General features: G+C 46.2%; 2 protein-coding genes across 2 annotated transcripts in view; one reads left to right on the forward strand and one right to left on the reverse strand.

The window, feature by feature from the left end:
• Positions 1 to 17,256, reverse strand: part of TEX11 (testis expressed 11) — a 1,801,876-nt gene that overhangs the window by 693,553 nt on the left and 1,091,067 nt on the right. The gene's annotated exons all lie outside the window — the stretch shown is intronic.
• Positions 12,335 to 14,736, forward strand: LOC121009343. Its single transcript, XM_040442395.1, has 2 exons — positions 12,335 to 13,525; positions 14,574 to 14,736. Exons 1-2 carry the CDS (start codon positions 12,401 to 12,403, stop codon positions 14,583 to 14,585), a joined length of 1,137 nt encoding a protein of 378 aa, XP_040298329.1. The 5' UTR covers positions 12,335 to 12,400; the 3' UTR covers positions 14,586 to 14,736.

A 17,256-nucleotide genomic window follows, 5' to 3' on the forward strand; every position in this document is an offset into this window, starting at 1 on the left:
GCTACAGACCGCAAGCCCAGCGGTTGCTACAGATAACCAGGTTGTTGCGGAACCCAAGGTTGCTCTTCCTGACAGATTTTCTGGGGGAAGGGACAAATTTGTGACGTTCTGTGAGGCCTGTAAATTATATTTTAAACTGCGCCCTTACTCCTCTGGTAATGAAGAACAGCGGGTGGGGGTTGTTATTTCCCTGCTTTAGGGGGACTGTCACAACCAGACAGTTGAGAAGCTCTGACAGCAGCTTTCCAGATCCTCCTCCTTGAGTTCTTTGTTTTGGTTAAGTTCCTCATCTCGTTAGTCTATCTCAGCTGTCATGCAGTTGGACTGATTGCTGCCCTTTAAGTCCCTCCCCAGAATGCAGTAGTGTGCGGCTTATACAACTTCCTGGAGTGTGTGTGCATGCTGTTCCTAGTTCTCAGTCCAAAGTCCTCAGTCGTCTGCAAGATAAGTTCTGTTTATGTATTTATGATTTTCTGTTTTCTGGATCCAGGTGACCCTGACTCCCTCCGTGTCTGTGTAGGGAGCCGGTGGTCGTGTCCCCTCACTATTGTAGGGTCATCAGGTGTAAGATAGTCGAGGTACGTGGATATGCGCCCATCCACCTTTGGGGTGGTCGCATAGGCTGAGCAATAAGGGAGAGCGGCATGTCTCTTGCAGGGATCTCCCTTTTGTTCCTTAGTTGTGGATCCAGTGAGTCATTGTTTATATTGTATTGTCTTGTTTCCTGTACACCATCCGTGACATTATAAGCCGCCAAAACCGTCTCAAGCATGGATCCGGTTTCACTTTTGGCTGAGCGCTTCCAGGGTCTTTCATTGGAGGTAGCTGATCTCCGTAAGACTTTTTCTCAGTTTCAAGTGACCGGTTCAGCTTGCGTTCATGGAGTTTGTTCTGAGCCTAAGATCTCGCTCCCGGATACGTTCTCCGGGGGTAGTGAGTATTTTGTGCGTTTTTGAGAGGCTTGCAAACTCCATTTTCGCCTTCTTCCCCATTCCTCTGGTGATGAAGAACGGAGGGTGGGGATCATTATATCGCTGCTCAGGGGTAACGTTCAATCCTGGGCCTTTTCGCTGCCGGAGGGGGCACGGCCCCTCCGTTCAGTGGATGAATTCTTTTTAGCCCTGGGTCAGATATATGATGATCCGGATCGTATTGCTAGACTAGACTACGTCTGTTATGCCAGGGTAAACAATCCGCAGAGATATACTGCTCAGAATTTCGGAGATGGGCAGCTGATACTGGTTGGAATGATGCTGCACTCCGAAGTCAATTTTGCCATGGTCTTTCAGAGAGATTGAAAGATGCATTTGCCTTTCATGAGAGACCTACCTCCTTGGATTCTGCTATGTCTCAGGCCGTTCGTATTGACAGGCGTCTTAGAGAGAGAGGAGAGATCTCTCCTTCCTGTCATACTCCGTCCCGGGACAGTGCAGCGGTCTCTTTCTGTGCGCAGGGGTCTCAGTCGCTGTCAGTCCCTTCTGAGCAGGAGCCCATGCAGCTGGGGTTGATTGCCTCTGACAATAGAAGATTCAGCCCGCATGGGAGGGTTTGTTTTTGTTGTGGAGGCATAGATCATTTGGCAAATGTTTGTCCCTCTAAGAGATTCAGCCAGTTTTCTGGGAGTAATAAAGAAACAAAAAGGAAAAAATCTTTTAAAAATGTTCCGTCTGTTACTATTGGCAGGGTTGAGGCGGAAATTGAAGGTTTTCTGTTTGCTTGTAGTTCCCGTTTTGTCCTGCCTGCTAGGGTGGCGCTAGAGAGCAAAAGCATTTTTTGTGATATTTTTGTGGATAGTGGAGCAGCTGTCAATCTCATTGATAATCAATTTGCAATAACTCATGGTTTCCAGGTATGCACTTTGGGAAAGGATATTCCTGTTTTTGCTATTGATTCCGCTCCACTTTCTCAGAAATCATTAAAGGGCATAGTTCACAATATCCGTTTAATTGTGAGTGATGCTCATGTTGAGGATGTGTCATGTTTCGTCCTTAGCGGTTTGCCTACTCCTCTGGTGTTGGGGCTACCCTGGCTCACTAAACATAACCCCACCATTGATTGGCAAGCGAGGCAAATAAATGGTTGGAGTGACTTTTGCAGAGAGAATTGCCTCATGACATCTGTTTCTGAGGTTTCTACTAAGACTGTACCACCTTTCCTCTCTGAATTTTCGGATGTCTTCTCTGAGAGTGGAGTTCAGGATTTGCCCCCGCACAGGGAGTACGATTGCCCTATTAATCTCATCCCAGGCGCCAAGCTGCCTAAATCTCGTTTATACAATCTTTCCCAACCTGAGAGGGTCGCTATGCGTGCTTATATCTCTGAGAGTCTGAGAAAAGGACACATACGACCCTCGAAGTCACCTGTTGCCGCTGGTTTTTTCTTTGTTAAGAAAAAAGATGGTTCTTTAAGACCTTGTCTGGATTTCAGGGAGCTGAACAGTATCACTATTGTCCTTATCCGCTTCCTCTGATCCCGGACCTGTTTAACCAGGTTGTTGGGGCTAAAGTCTTTTCCAAATTAGACCTAAGAGGGGCATACAACATGGTCAGGGTCAGAGAAGGAGACGAATGGAAGATGGCTTTCAATACCCCTGAGGGCCATTTTGAGAATTTGGTTATGCCTTTTGGTTTGATGAATGCCCCAGCCGTTTTTCAGCATTTCGTGAACAGCATTTTTTATCATTTAATGGGAAAATTTGTATTAGTGTATTTGGATGACATTTTGATTTTTTCTCCTGATTTTAAGACTCATAAGGAACATTTACGTCAGGTCTTGCTCATTCTGCGGGAGAATAAATTATACGCGAAACTGGAAAAATGTGTGTTTGCGGTTCCAGAAATTCAATTTCTGGGGTTTCTTCTCTCCGCTTCTGGTTTTCGCATGGACCCCGAGAAGGTCCGCGCTGTGCTTGAGTGGGAGCTTCCTGAGAATCAGAAGGTGCTGATGCGTTTTTTAGGCTTTGCCAATTATTACAGGAAATTTATTTTGAATTATTCCTCTGTTGTTAAACCACTCACTGATATGACCAGAAAGGGTGTAGATTTTTCTTCCTGGTCGGTAGAGTCGCGTAAGGCCTTTTCTAATATCAAGGAGAGTTTTGCTTCCGCTCCCATCCTGGTACAACCTGATATTTCGTTACCCTTCATAGTTGAGGTTGATGCTTCTGAGGTAGGGGTGGGTTCGGTCTTGTCTCAGGGTTCCTCTCCTGCCAAATGGCAACCGTGTGCCTTTTTCTCAAAGAAACTCTCCTCCGCAGAGAGAAATTATGATGTGGGAGATAGGGAATTGTTGGCCATCAAGTTGGCTTTTGAAGAATGACGCCATTGGCTAGAGGGAGCCAGACACCCTATTACTGTGTTTACTGACCATAAAAATCTGGCTTACTTGGAGTCAGCCAAGCGTCTGAACCCGAGACAGGCCAGATGGTCTTTGTTCTTTTCAAGGTTTCATTTTGTTGTCACGTTCCGCCCTGGGGTTAAGAATGTGAAGGCAGATGCCCTGTCACGTTGTTTTCCGGGAGGTGGGAATTTTGAAGACCCGGGTCCCATTTTGGCTGAAGGTGTGGTGGTCTCTGCTCTTTTTCCTGAATTGGAGGCAGAGGTGCAGGCAGCCCAGTTAGAGGCTCCTGATCTTTGTCCTCCTGGGAGGTTGTTTGTGCCTCTCGCTTTGAGACACAAGATTTTTAAGGAACACCACGATACGGTCCTTGCTGGGCACCCGGGGGCAAGAGCCACACTGGATCTCATCGCTCTGAGATTCTGGTGGCCTGCATTCGTAAGTCGGTTGAGGGTTTTGTGGCAGCTTGCGAGACTTGCGCTCGTGCCAAAGTCCCTCATTCACGGCCATCAGGTCCTCTCCTTCCCTTACCCATTCCTTCCCGTCCTTGGACACATCTGTCCATGGACTTCATAACGGACTTGCCTCGTTCCTCGGGGAAGACTGTGATTCTGGTGGTGGTGGACCGTTTTAGCAAAATGGTGCATTTCATCCCTTTTCCTGGTTTGCCCAATGCTAAGACGCTGGCGCAGGCATTTATTGACCACATTGTCAAATTGCATGGTATTCCTTCAGACATAGTCTCTGATAGGGGCACGCAGTTTGTTTCCAGATTCTGGAAGGCTTTCTGTTCTCACTTGGGGGTTCGGTTGTCATTCTCTTCTGCTTTCCACCCGCAGTCGAATGGCCAGACAGAGCGCGTCAATCAGAATCTGGAGACATATCTGCGCTGTTTTGTGGCGGAGAATCAGGAGGATTGGTGTTCTTTTTTGTCCCTTGCTGAGTTTGCTTTAAATAACCGTCGTCAGGAGTCCTCTGATAAGTCACCATTTTTTGGTGCATATGGGTTTCATCCGCAGTTTGGGACTTTCTCGGGAGAGGGGTCTTCTGGTTTACCTGATGAGGACAGATTCTCCTCGTCTTTGTCATCTATTTGGCAAAAGATTCAGGATAATCTAAAGAGCATGAGTGAGAGATATATGCGTGTGGCAGATAAGAGACGTGTGCCTGGTCCGGACCTGAATGTTGGTGATCTGGTGTGGTTGTCTACCAAGAATGTCAAATTGAAGGTTCCCTCCTGGAAGTTGGGTCCTAGGTTTATTGGGCCTTACAAGATCCTGTCTGTCATCAATCCTGTTGCCTACCGTCTTGATCTTCCTCAGACTTGGAAGATCCATAATGTTTTTCATAAGTCCTTATTGAAACCTTATGTTCAACCTGTTGTACCCTCGTCTTTGCCTCCTCCTCCGATTATGGTTGATGGAAATCTTGAATTTCAGGTCTCTAGGATTGTGGATTCTCGTCTTGTCCGCGGTTCCCTCCAGTACCTCGTTCATTGGGAGGGTTATGGTCCTGAGGAGAGGATGTGGGTCCCAGTGACGGACATTAAGGCCACTCGTCTCATCAGGGCTTTCCATAGGTCCCATCCTGAGAAGGTGGGCCCTGAGTGTCCGGAGTCCACTCGTAGAGGGAGGGGTACTGTCACAACCAGACAGTTGAGAAGCTCTGACAGGAGCTTTCCAGATCCTCCTCCTTGAGTTCTTTGTTTTGGTTAAGTTCCTCATCTCGTTAGTCTATCTCAGCTGTCATGCAGTTGGACTGATTGCTGCCCTTTAAGTCCCTCCCCAGAATGCAGTAGTGTGCGGCTTATACAACTTCCTGGAGTGTGTGTGCATGCTGTTCCTAGTTCTCAGTCCACAGTCCCCAGTCGTCTGCAAGATAAGTTCTGTTTATGTATTTATGATTTTCTGTTTTCTGGATCCAGGTGACCCTGACTCCCTCCGTGTCTGTGTAGGGAGCCGGTGGTCGTGTCCCCTCACTATTGTAGGGTCATCAGGTGTAAGATAGTCGAGGTACGTGGATATGCGCCCATCCACCTTTGGGGTGGTCGCATAGGCTGAGCAATAAGGGAGAGCGGCAGGTCTCTTGCAGGGGTCTCCCTTTTGTTCCTTAGTTGTGGATCCAGTGAGTCATTGTTCATATTGTATTGTCTTGTTTCCTGTACACCATCCGTGACAGGGACCCGCAATCCTGGGCGTTCTCTTTACCCACTGATTCCCAGGCTCTCCGGTCAGTGGATGAATTTTTTGGGGCCTTGGGTCTCATATATGATGACCCTGACCGAATCGCACTGGCTGAATCAAAGTTATGGAGACTCCTACAGGGAGAGCGGCCAGTAGAGGAGTATTGCTCAGAGTTCCGTAGGTGGGCTACGGATACCCAGTGGAACGACCCGGCTCTCAGGAGTCAGTTCTGCTCTGGGTTATCCGAAAGGATTAAGGATGCGCTTGCGCTGTATGAGACTCCCTTTTCCCTTGATGCGGTGATGTCCCTTTCTATCAGGAAAGATAGACGTCTTAGGGACAGATTGAAAAATCCGGAGCAACTGGTAACCCTTCCCAAGCAGCAGTTAGTCTGTACGGACTTAGACGAGCCTATGCAGCTAGGAGGAACTACTCGTCAGGTCCGCCGTAGGCGTGGGGTTTGTTTTTTCTGTGGGGAGAGGGGTCATGTTATTAATATCTGTCCTTCCTTTCTCAAAAACAAAAGACCGTTGGAAAACTACTAACCCCAGGCTGTGTGGAGGATGTCAGCCGGGGGGTATACGTTTCCTCCATACGAACATCGCAATTTGTGTTGCCAGCGGTTGTTGTTTTTGGTGTTAAGACGGAGACTATTTAATTTTTTCAAGACAGTGGAGCAGGAGTAAATTTGATAGATGCCCATTTTGCCCACACTATGGGTTTGTCTCTCTGTACGTGTCACTACCAGAGCTTTGGGACGTTCTCACAGCTCTGTTTCTCCACCCCTGTGATGATGTCACTACTAGAGCTGGGAGGCGTTCTCACTACTCTGTTTACTTCTGGTTTCTTTCACCACAGCTGTCCTTCATGTGTTTGATTTCCCTCTCTTTATATCACCCCTCCTCCTATGATAGGATGTGGATTATAGTTCTCACTTCAGTTGTGGCTCTTGCTTTGGTTTCTTCACTTGTAGCTATCAGTCCACTGGACCTGTGTTCTGCTGCAGCTAGCACTCCGGATTTTGCCAGCCTGTCCTTGGATCCGTCTTCTCTGCGGCTACAACACCTTCAGCTAAGTCTGCAGACATTGTTGTATTCCTGTTTGTTTTCTGACTGGATCTGAGGTGGCCACGGTTCCCTCCATATACTGAGTAGGGCACTGGTGGCCGTGCCCCTTCCACTATTGTAGGGGTTACAGTGGTCATTAGTCTTAGGCACGTGGGCATGCCTCGTTCCACCTTTTGGATCCGGGCATGTGCTTTAGCAGAATAGGGAAAGCGTTGAGGGTCGGACAGGGGTCACCCTTTATCCTCCCTAGTTCTGGGTCCAGTCAGTTGCTCTGTACTGTGAATTACTATCGTTGCTCACATACACTCGTGACAGTACGCTACAGAGACCTATTCCCATATTCGCTATTGATTCTGCTCCTCTGTCTCAGAGAAACCTCACTCACATTGTCCATAACTTACACCTTCGGGTAGGGGGCCACCATAACGAGTGGCTTTCATGTTATGTTCTGGAGGGGCTTCCCACTCCTGTGGTGTTGGGTCTTCCCTAGTTGGTAGCGCACAATCCAGTGGTGGATTGGCAGGCCAGGGAGATATTGGAGTGGAGTGAGCATTGCAGAGAAAATTGCTTAAATAGCAATTGCTTAGTCGCCTCCATAGCTACCCTACCTCCATTTGTTTCAGACTTTGAGGATGTTTTTCTGAAAAGGGTTGCCAGAAGTTACCACCTCACCGTCCTTATGATTGCCCGGTTAACCTGATTCCAGGTGCAAAATTACCCAAGACCAGGTTATATAATCTTTCGGGTCTGGAGAGACAAGCCATGAAAGATTATATCTCCGAGAGCTTGGCTAAGGGACACATCAGACCCTCTTCTTCACCCGTGGCTGCAGGGTTTTTCTTCGTTAAAAAGAAAGATGGGGGCCTGCGTCCTTGCCTAGATTTTCGCGAATTAAACCGGATAACCATACAAGACCCATACCCTCTTCCTCTCATTCCTGACCTGTTTAATCAGATTGCGGGTGCTAGGTGGTTCTCCAAACTTGATCTTAGGGGGGCCTACAATCTGATTCGTATCAAGGAAGGGGATGAGTGGAAGACAGCTTTTAACACCCCTGAGGGGCATTATGAAAATCTAGTCATGCCTTTCGGTCTGACCAATGCTCCTGCTGTCTTCCAACATTTCGTTAATGACATTTTTAGTCATCTTATCGGCAGGTTTGTGGTGATATACCTAGATGATATTTTAATTTATTCGTCTGATCTGAAAACACATGAGGTGCATGTCAGACAGGTACTGCAGGTCCTACGAACGAATAAATTATATGCTAAAATTTAAAAGTGTGTCTTCGCAGTTCAGGAAATACAGTTCCTAGGTTATTTATGATCTGCTTAAGGTTTCCGTATGGATCCTAGAAAGGTCCAGGCAATTTTAGATTGGGATCTTCCTGAGAACCTCAAAGCACTGCAACGGTTCTTGGGCTTCACAAATTTCTATAGAAAGTTCATTAAAAATTATTTGGTGATTGTAAAACCCCTTACTGACATGACTAGGAAGGGGACTGATTTTTCTAAATGGTCTGACGCTGCTAAAATAGCTTTTTCCTCTCTAAAAGAGAGGTTTACCTCGGCACCTTTACTAATCCAACCTGATGTCTCCCAGCCTTTTATTGTTGAAGTTGATGCGTCAGAGGTGGGAGTGGGGGCTGTGCTGTCTCAGGGTCCGTCTCCTGGCAAATGGCGTCCTTGTTCGTTCTTTTCTAAAAAACTATCTGCAGCAGAGAAGAACTATGATATTGGCAATAGGGAACTATTAGCTATTAAACTAGCATTTGAAGAATGGCGTCACTTTTTAGAGGGGGCAATCCACCTCGTCAGTGTGATTACGGACCACAAAAACCTTCTGTACCTCGAATCAGCTAAGCGTCTCACCCCTAGACAAGCTAGGTGGTTGCTATTTTTTACCAGGTTTAACTTTGTTATTACCTATCGTCCTGGGGCAAAAAATACCAAGGCAGATGCACTATCTCGTTGTTTCCCTGGAGGGGGTAATGTGAGTGATCCGGTACCCATTCTACAAAGAGGAGTGGTTGTCTCTGCGGTACACTCTGTTCTGGAGGGGAAGATGTTAGAGGCCCAGGGGGACGCCCCGGTCTCTTGCCCCTCAGAGAAATTGTTTGTACCGTTAAACCTGCGTCTCGAATTATTAAAGGAACATCATAATTCGGCACTTGCTGTGCACCCGGGTAGTAAAGCAACCTTGAAGCTATTGTCTCGTTGTTTTTGGTGGCCAAGATTGCGTCAGGATGTAATGGATTTTGTGTCTTCCTGTCTACTTGTGCGCGCGCGAAAGTCTCTCATACACATCCTGCAGGGTCTTTATTGCCACTTGTCATTCCCAATAGGCCATGGACACATCTGTCAATGGATTTTATCACTGACTTACCTTTGTCTGCGGGTAAAACAGTTATCTTGGTAGTAGTGGACAGGTTTAGCAAAATGGTACACTTCATCGCGTTACCCGCACTACCTAATGCTAAGACTTTTGCTCAGGTATTCATCAGTGAAATCGTGAAGCTTCACGGGGTCCCTTCCGATGTTGTTTCGGATCGGGGAACCCAGTTTATTTCAAAATTTTGGAAAGCTTTTTGTTCCCGTTTGGGGGTACACTTGTCCTTTTCCTCAGCTTTCCCTCCTCAGTCGAATGGACAGACTGAGCGTACCAACCAAAACATACATATCTAAGATGTTTTGTGTCTGAAAACCAAGAGGTGTGGTCATCATATTTACCGTTAGCCGAGTTTTCCATAAATAATCGCCGTCAGGAATCTACTGGCAAGTCACCATTTCTTGGTGCATATGGTTTTCATCCCCAATTCTGTACTTTCAAAGAGGGGGGGGGGGTCTTCTGGGGTTCCCGAAGAGGAACAGTTTTCGTCATCTCTTTCTTCTGTATGGCAGAAAGTGCAAGCTAATTTGAAAAATATGGGATGTGCTGTTCCAGCCTTTATTCTTGTATTCATTCTACAATTGTTTGTATTTGCATTATAATATCCTTTACTATGTTGTGTAACGCTGCCACCCTGTGGTTATTCTTATAATACCATTTATAATGTGTTATGTAAATTTCCATTGCATTGCTCTCCTCCCTCTTTTGTGACATCACATCCTCTGTAAGGTCCTTCGTACTTCCTCTTTGTCGCAGACCTTCAACCTGGTGAGAGCTATTCTTTTTGACCTCTAATATCCTCCCAGCATACCCTCATTTCCCTGCATTTGTTTTCAAGGCAAATCAATAAATGATCAAAGCTTCACCATTGTATTCTCCTCACTGGATCATCACATGCAACTGGTGCCTATATCTGGAAATATTAGTGAGTTCAGCTATCTACCATTGCTTGTACAGGGGCTATCACTCACAACCAATCAGGGGATAATCTCTAACGTACATCTGTGGCAGAATAGTCAAAAAGAAGCTTAAATCTACAGTCTTGCATGTCTACACACAGTCTGCCAGCGAGCTTAGAGCTGTACGCCATCTTACACGCACGTGGCTTCATAAGCACAGTGCACAAGCTGGAATACCCTCTTAAAGAGACAGTACCGCTTAATTAGGAATAACATGTCCACAAGAAGCTTAGTGGATCTCTCAGTAACTGAACATACAGAAAGTCACCCTGCTCCCAAAAACTCAGATATGCAGGAAGCAGAGTCCATGTTAACTGAAGAACAAGCAGTACGATCTAAACGTGTTATCAAGCCAACACAAAAGATTAGAGAGAACTTTGAGACGACCAAAGAAGAGTTCAGTGACAATTTAAACGATTTATGGCAGAGAACTGAACACTATATAGCAGCTCTTTTACGATATAACAACGACCCAACAAAGTTAACCACAACGTTGAATCGCTTAACTAACTCCTATGTCCACTATCAACGACTCTCTGCTAAGTACATCACTTTCCTGAGGGACTCTGATTTTGACGAAGCCTCAGAGGAGCTGAGTGAGAGAAAGAATCTCCTTGAAGAGAAGGATGCCCTAGTACAAGATGCTAAGAGCAAGGCAGAACTCCGCATCGCACATTTACAGGAGGCGAGATCCATTCGATCAACTTCAAGTAAACATACCCTTTCATCTTCCAAAACCTTTCGTTCCGGAAGGTCAGCCTTGCATGACAAGCTTATAGAAGTCCGGGCAGAAGCAGAGGAAGCTAGCGTAAGAAGTTCCTTTGCTAAGAAGGAGGCGGAGAAGAAAGCAGAAATGGAGGCTAGGAAAGCAGAAATGGAGGCTAGGAAAGCAGAAATGGAGGCTAAGAAAGCAGAAATGGAGGCTAAGACAGAAGCCCAGCTAAAGATCCTCCAGACAGAAAGGGAAGAAGCAGCTACCTTGGCTAAACTAAAGGTCCTCGAACAAGCATTAGGCCAAGGTACCGGCCCAGACTGTTTCGTTCCAGGAGAAGAGGAAGACCCAGCCGACCGCACTGCCAGGTATGTGCTAAGGCAACCATCGCCTACTCCTCCTGCTAAATCACATGCACCAACGCCACTCCTAGCTCACCAACTGGACGAACCCACAGAGTACCAGAAATCATCACAGCCCAGTAATAAGGTAATATCTAGCACCAAGCGGGCTGACCATCCAGAGACTAAACCGCAGCTTAATCCTTATGCCACATCATTCCATCCTGATCAATCTCAACCTTATCTGCCAGAGCCCCCACATGCTCTAGAGACACCACAATGCAATACTGCAATATGGAATGGGAGATCAGACATGTCAGACTTTGCCAGATACACGATGCGCAGGGAGCTGATTAACATTAGTCTCTCAAGGTTTGATGACCGTGCTGAAAACTACAGGGCCTGGAAATCGACCTTTAAAGCAGTAATCGGTGACATAAACCTCACTGCCATGGAGGAACTTGACATGCTCATCAAATGGTTAGGCCCAGAAACTGCAGAACGCATAAAGACATTAAGAGTGGTTCATGCAGGCCACTCAGAGGAAGGTCTCGCTGCAGCATGGGAGAGACTTGAACAAACCTATGGCAGTCCAGAAGCTATAGAAAGTGCCTTATTCAGGAGACTTCAAGCCTTCCCAAGGATAACTGGCAAAGACAATCTCAAACTCCAGGATCTGAGCGACCTACTAAAAGAACTTGAATTGGCAAAAATGGACCCACGTCTGCCAGGACTGAGTTACCTTGATACCGCACATGGCGTTAATCCAATAGTGTCGAAACTACCACATGGCATGCAAGAGAAATGGGCAGACCAGGGCTCCAGATACAAGAGAGAACACAATGTGTCTTTTCCCTCTTTCTCTTATTTTACCAGATTCATCAGTGACCAAGCTCGGAAGAAGAACGACCCCAGCTTTGACTTCACTGAATCCACTCTACCTGCTTCATCCTCATGTTCAAGGTATGACAACACCACAAATAAACGTAGAGACTTAAGGGGGACAGTATCCGTTAGAAAAACCAATGTTCCACTCATTTCAACCTGCACTACTAGGAAGGAATACCCTGTCCTCAAAGAAAAGGACCCTAACCGCATGTGCCCCATCCATAAAAGACCTCATCCTTTAAAGGAGTGTCGTGGGCTCAGGGCAAAGACCTTGCAAGAACGCAGAGAGATACTCAAAGAGCTTGGAGTGTGTTACAAGTGTTGTGCCTTATCTAATCATATGGCGAAAGACTGTAAGGTTATTATCAAGTGTGCAGAATGCAACAGTGAAAAGCACGTTACAGCAATGCATCCTACCTTGCCTTCAGACAACGCACCATCTCAAGCTACAACCAATGCCGTCGCACTTCATGGCGGGGAGCCACCGGCTCAAGAATTAGCTACAACTACTATTTCCTCTTCCTGTATGGCGATATGTGGCAAGGAGGCTGATTCTAAGTGCTGTGCAAAGGTGTGTTTGGTCAACGTCTACCCAGAAGGGCAATCTGAAAGAGCCATCAGAATGTACGCAATTATTGATGAACAAAGCAATAGGTCTCTGGCAAAACCTAAATTCTTTGAGATTTTCGGCATAGCAGGAGAAGCAACACCATATACACTCAACACTTGTTCTGGTCGTGTAGAGACTTATGGCAGAAGAGCCACTGGATACCTTATCTCCTCCATAAAAGGGAACGTTCATATACCCTTGCCAACGTTAATTGAATGCGACCAAATACCAGATGAAAGAGATGAAATTCCTACTCCAGAAGCTGCATATCATCATTCCCACTTGAAACATCTAGCTAGTGAGATCCTCCCTATGGACATGAATGCTGACATCCTACTTCTGCTCGGGAGAGACATTCTGAGGGTCCACAAGGTGCGTCAACAATGCAACGGTCCTGATAATGCCCCATATGCACAGAGACTCGATTTAGGCTGGGTAATCGTGGGCGATGTATGTATAAATAAAAGCCACAAACCATCTCAAGTGAACTCCTTCAAAACCTTTGTGCTCAACAATGGTCGCACATCTCATTTTAAGCCATGTGTTCATCATTATGAGGTGAAGGAAAGGCTTTCTAACCTCTTAAAGACACCAGACATCATTCCTACCAGTTATGACAACTTAGGAAAAACTGTGTTTTGTACAACACCAGACGACGACAAACTGGCCTTGTCCATGGATGACAAAGAGTTTATTAAAATAATGGACGATGAATTCTTCAAAGATGCATCTAACCACTGGGTTGCACCTTTACCTTTCCGTGCTGTAAGAGCCAGACTCCCTGACAACCGGGAACAAGCACTCTCCAGATTCATCTCCTTGCAACGTACGTTAAAAAACAAACCAGAAATGAAAAGTCATTTTGTGGCCTTCATGGAAAAAATATTTTGCAATGATCATGCAGAGCTGGCTCCACCCTTACAAGAGCATGAAGAATGCTGGTACCTTCCATCCTTTGGGGTATATCACCCACGGAAGCCAAACCAAATAAGAGTGGTATTCGATTCAAGTGCCAAACATAACGGCGTATCTCTGAACGACGTCCTTCTCACCGGTCCAAATCTGACCAATAATCTGGTGGGAGTGCTCATGAGATTCAGAAAGGAGCCAGTTGCCATTACTGCTGACATTGAACAAATGTTCCATTGCTTTATCGTGCGGCAAGATCATAGAAACTACCTCAGGTTTCTTTGGCATAGAGACAATGACACCAGCAAAGAAATGGTTGAATGCCGCATGAAGGTGCACGTGTTTGGTAACAGTCCTTCACCTGCTGTTGCTACATATGGCCTACGTAGGGCTGCCTTAGATGGTGAGTCAGAATTTGGGGAACATGCCAAAAACTTTGTCGTCAGAGACTTCTATGTGGACGACGCACTCAAATCCTTCCCTACAGCGGAGGGGGCCATAGATCTGCTCAAAAGGACACAAGATTGCGCCACCAGACCGGCATCTGGAAGAGTCTCTGCAACTTCTTCTTGGTTGACAGGTCCAGAGTTTCTGCTGAACCAGAATGAAGAAACTCCTATCCAAGACGTCTTCAGTCTCCAGGACCCTCATGAAGATCCAGAGATTCGGCCTGAAGTTAGTACCTTCATCACCAAGTCTGAAAGGAGCGCTGGCTTGGGCTGTCATCGCTTTAAACGCTTCTCTAGATGGTCAAGACTCATTCACATCATTGCAAGGTTAGTCCACATTGTTCACTGTTTTCATGCTGAGAAGCATAACACTGACTGTCGCAGTTGGCACCTGTGCCATAAACCTCTAACGGCAGAAGACATTATTCTAAGTGAATTGCTTGTGATACGTAACGTACAGCAGAGTGCCTTTAAAATGGAACTGAAATGTATACATGACAAGCAAGATATACCAAAAGGCAGCCCCATTGTCAACTTGAAACCAGTAATTGATGATCGTGGCATGCTGAGAGTTGGTGGTCGCCTAAACAAGGCTAAGCTAGAGATTGCAGAAATGAATCCCCTCATTATTCCTGCCAAACACCACGTTACTACACTGTTGATACGGCATTATCACGAAAGAGTCCAGCATCAAGGCCGACATTTCACTGAGGGCGCTTTAAGAGCCGCAGGTCTTTGGATAGTGGGAGCAAAAAGACAGGTTGCTCATATTATTCACCATTGCATTAACTGTCGCAAGGCGAGAGGAAAATTACAACATCAACAAATGTCTGATTTGCCAGTTGATAGGACAAGCACCGAACCACCGTTCACTTATGTTGGTCTGGACGTCTTTGGGCCATGGTCAGTCACTGCACGTAAGACCAGAGGTGGTCATGCAGAAAGCAAACGATGGGCAGTGTTATTTACATGCTTAAGTGTACGTGCTATACACATTGAAGCAATAGAATCCATGGACGCTTCTAGCTTCATCAATGCTTTAAGACGATTCCTCGCCATCAGAGGACCAGTGAAGCAAATAAGATCTGACTGTGGAACCAACTTCATAGGAGCCTGTCGAGAGTTGCAAATTGACTTTAAACCAGTTCAAGACTACTTAGCCAGAAATGGTTGTACATGGATCTTTAACCCCCCGCATGCCTCTCATATGGGCGGTTCATGGGAAAGAATGATAGGCATCACCCGCAAAATATTGGACTGTATGCTGATGGACTCAAACTTCTCAAGGCTCACCCATGAGACTTTGACTACCTTCCTGGCTGAGGTATCCGCTATTGTCAACTCAAGACCTCTTGTACCTGTATCTATGGATCCAGAATCCCCTGCCATTCTCACTCCAGCAACTCTTCTCACTCAGAAGTTTGGATCTGTTCCTAATCCACCTGAAGAGTCTTCTTCTAGTAACATATATCTGAAACAGTGGAAGCACGTTCAACATCTGGCCAACTGTTTCTGGAGCAGGTGGAAAAAAGAGTACTTAACGCTTCTGCAAGCACGTAGAAAGTGGCAACAGGTCAAGCCAAACTTACAGATAGGAGATCTTGTACTCATGAAAGACCAGAACGTGGAAAGAAACTCTTGGCCCATGGGACTCATCTCAAAGGTCTTCATCAGTGAAGATGGCAAAGTTCGCAAGGTGGAAGTGACCATCGCAAAACAAGGCCATCCCAAATCCTTTATCAGGCCTGCATCTGAGATTGTTCTCCTCTTACCCGTAGAGGAATGATTCTTTACTTGAGGAACTTTATTCCTGGCAACCAGAAGACTCAAGGCGTTGGACTGTTCCAGTTCACCATTTCCAATATGTTCTTTTGTTTGTTTTTTGTCTTTCAGGTTCCAACATTTCATGGACATTTTTGTAGTTGCATATATAGTGAAATCCAAGGATTTCAGACGGGGAGTGTGCTGTTCCAGCCTTTATTCTTGTATTCATTCTACAATTGTTTGTATTTGCATTATAATATCCTTTACTATGTTGTGTAACGCTGCCACCCTGTGGTTATTCTTATAATACCATTTATAATGTGTTATGTAAATTTCCATTGCATTGCTCTCCTCCCTCTTTTGTGACATCACATCCTCTGTAAGGTCCTTCGTACTTCCTCTTTGTCGCAGACCTTCAACCTGGTGAGAGCTATTCTTTTTGACCTCTAATATCCTCCCAGCATACCCTCATTTCCCTGCATTTGTTTTCAAGGCAAATCAATAAATGATCAAAGCTTCACCATTGTATTCTCCTCACTGGATCATCACATGCAATTGGTGCCTATATCTGGAGATATTAGTGAGTTCAGCTATCTACCATTGCTTGTACAGGGGCTATCACTCACAACCAATCAGGGGATAATCTCTAACGTACATCTGTGGCAGAATATGGGAGGTAAATATAAATGCATGGCTGATAAGAGACGGTCGCCAGGTCCGGACCTAGGAGTGAATGACTATGTGTGGTTGTCTACTAGGAATATTAAATTAAAGTTTCCCTCTTGGAAACTGGGTCCTAGGTTCATTGGCCCTTACAAAATAGTAGCCATCATTAACCCCGTGGCTTTTTGCCTGGAGCTACCTCAGACTTTTAAAATCCATAACATCTTCCATAAGTCGTTACTCAAGAAGTATGTTCCATCTCTAGAACCATCACCGCTGCCACCTCCTCCTGTTGTTGTGGATGGTAATCTAGAGTTTCAAATATCCAAAATTGTTGATTCTCGTCGGGTCCGCCACTCTCTTCAATATCTGGTGCATTGGAGGGGTTACGGTCCCGAGAAAAGAATGTGGGTACCAGCGTCTGAGGTAAACGCCGACAGGTTAGTTCGGGCTTTTCATGCCTCTCATCCTGAGAGACCTAGTCCTGAGTGTCCGGAGGCCCCTCGTAGAGAGGGGGGTACTGTCACGAGGGTGTCAAGAGCCACGCCTGACTCCGTTATACCCGGGGTCAGGAAGTCGCAGCGGGTGGCTGCGCGCTCTATGTCTAAAGACAGTGCTGTTTATTAATGGTAGCTTTCTGGGTTTGCCTTGCAATCCTTTTTGGCTCACTCAGGGATCTGTAGCTTCTCCTCCTCAGCTGTTTCTTGTCCAGCAATCCCAACCTCCTTATATTCCCATCTCTCACTTCTCTGGTTGCCAGATATAGAGCTTCCTGCCTGGACTTCTATGCTGACCCACTGGAGCTGTGTAGCTGTGTTCCCTGGTTGTTGTTCCAGAACGTTACCCTCCGGATCCCTGTTGGGCCTTGGTGGTCTGCTGTTGTCGCCCACCTGGGATTATATGTTTGTCTGTATTGTCTGTCCTCCCCTTGGTGTTTTCCTCTTAGTGTCAGTGGTGCAGACTAGTGATCCCACCGCCCCGTTCACT

The sequence above is a fragment of the Bufo bufo genome, chromosome 8 (assembly GCF_905171765.1).
Source record: "Bufo bufo chromosome 8, aBufBuf1.1, whole genome shotgun sequence".
Taxonomy (NCBI): domain Eukaryota; kingdom Metazoa; phylum Chordata; class Amphibia; order Anura; family Bufonidae; genus Bufo; species Bufo bufo.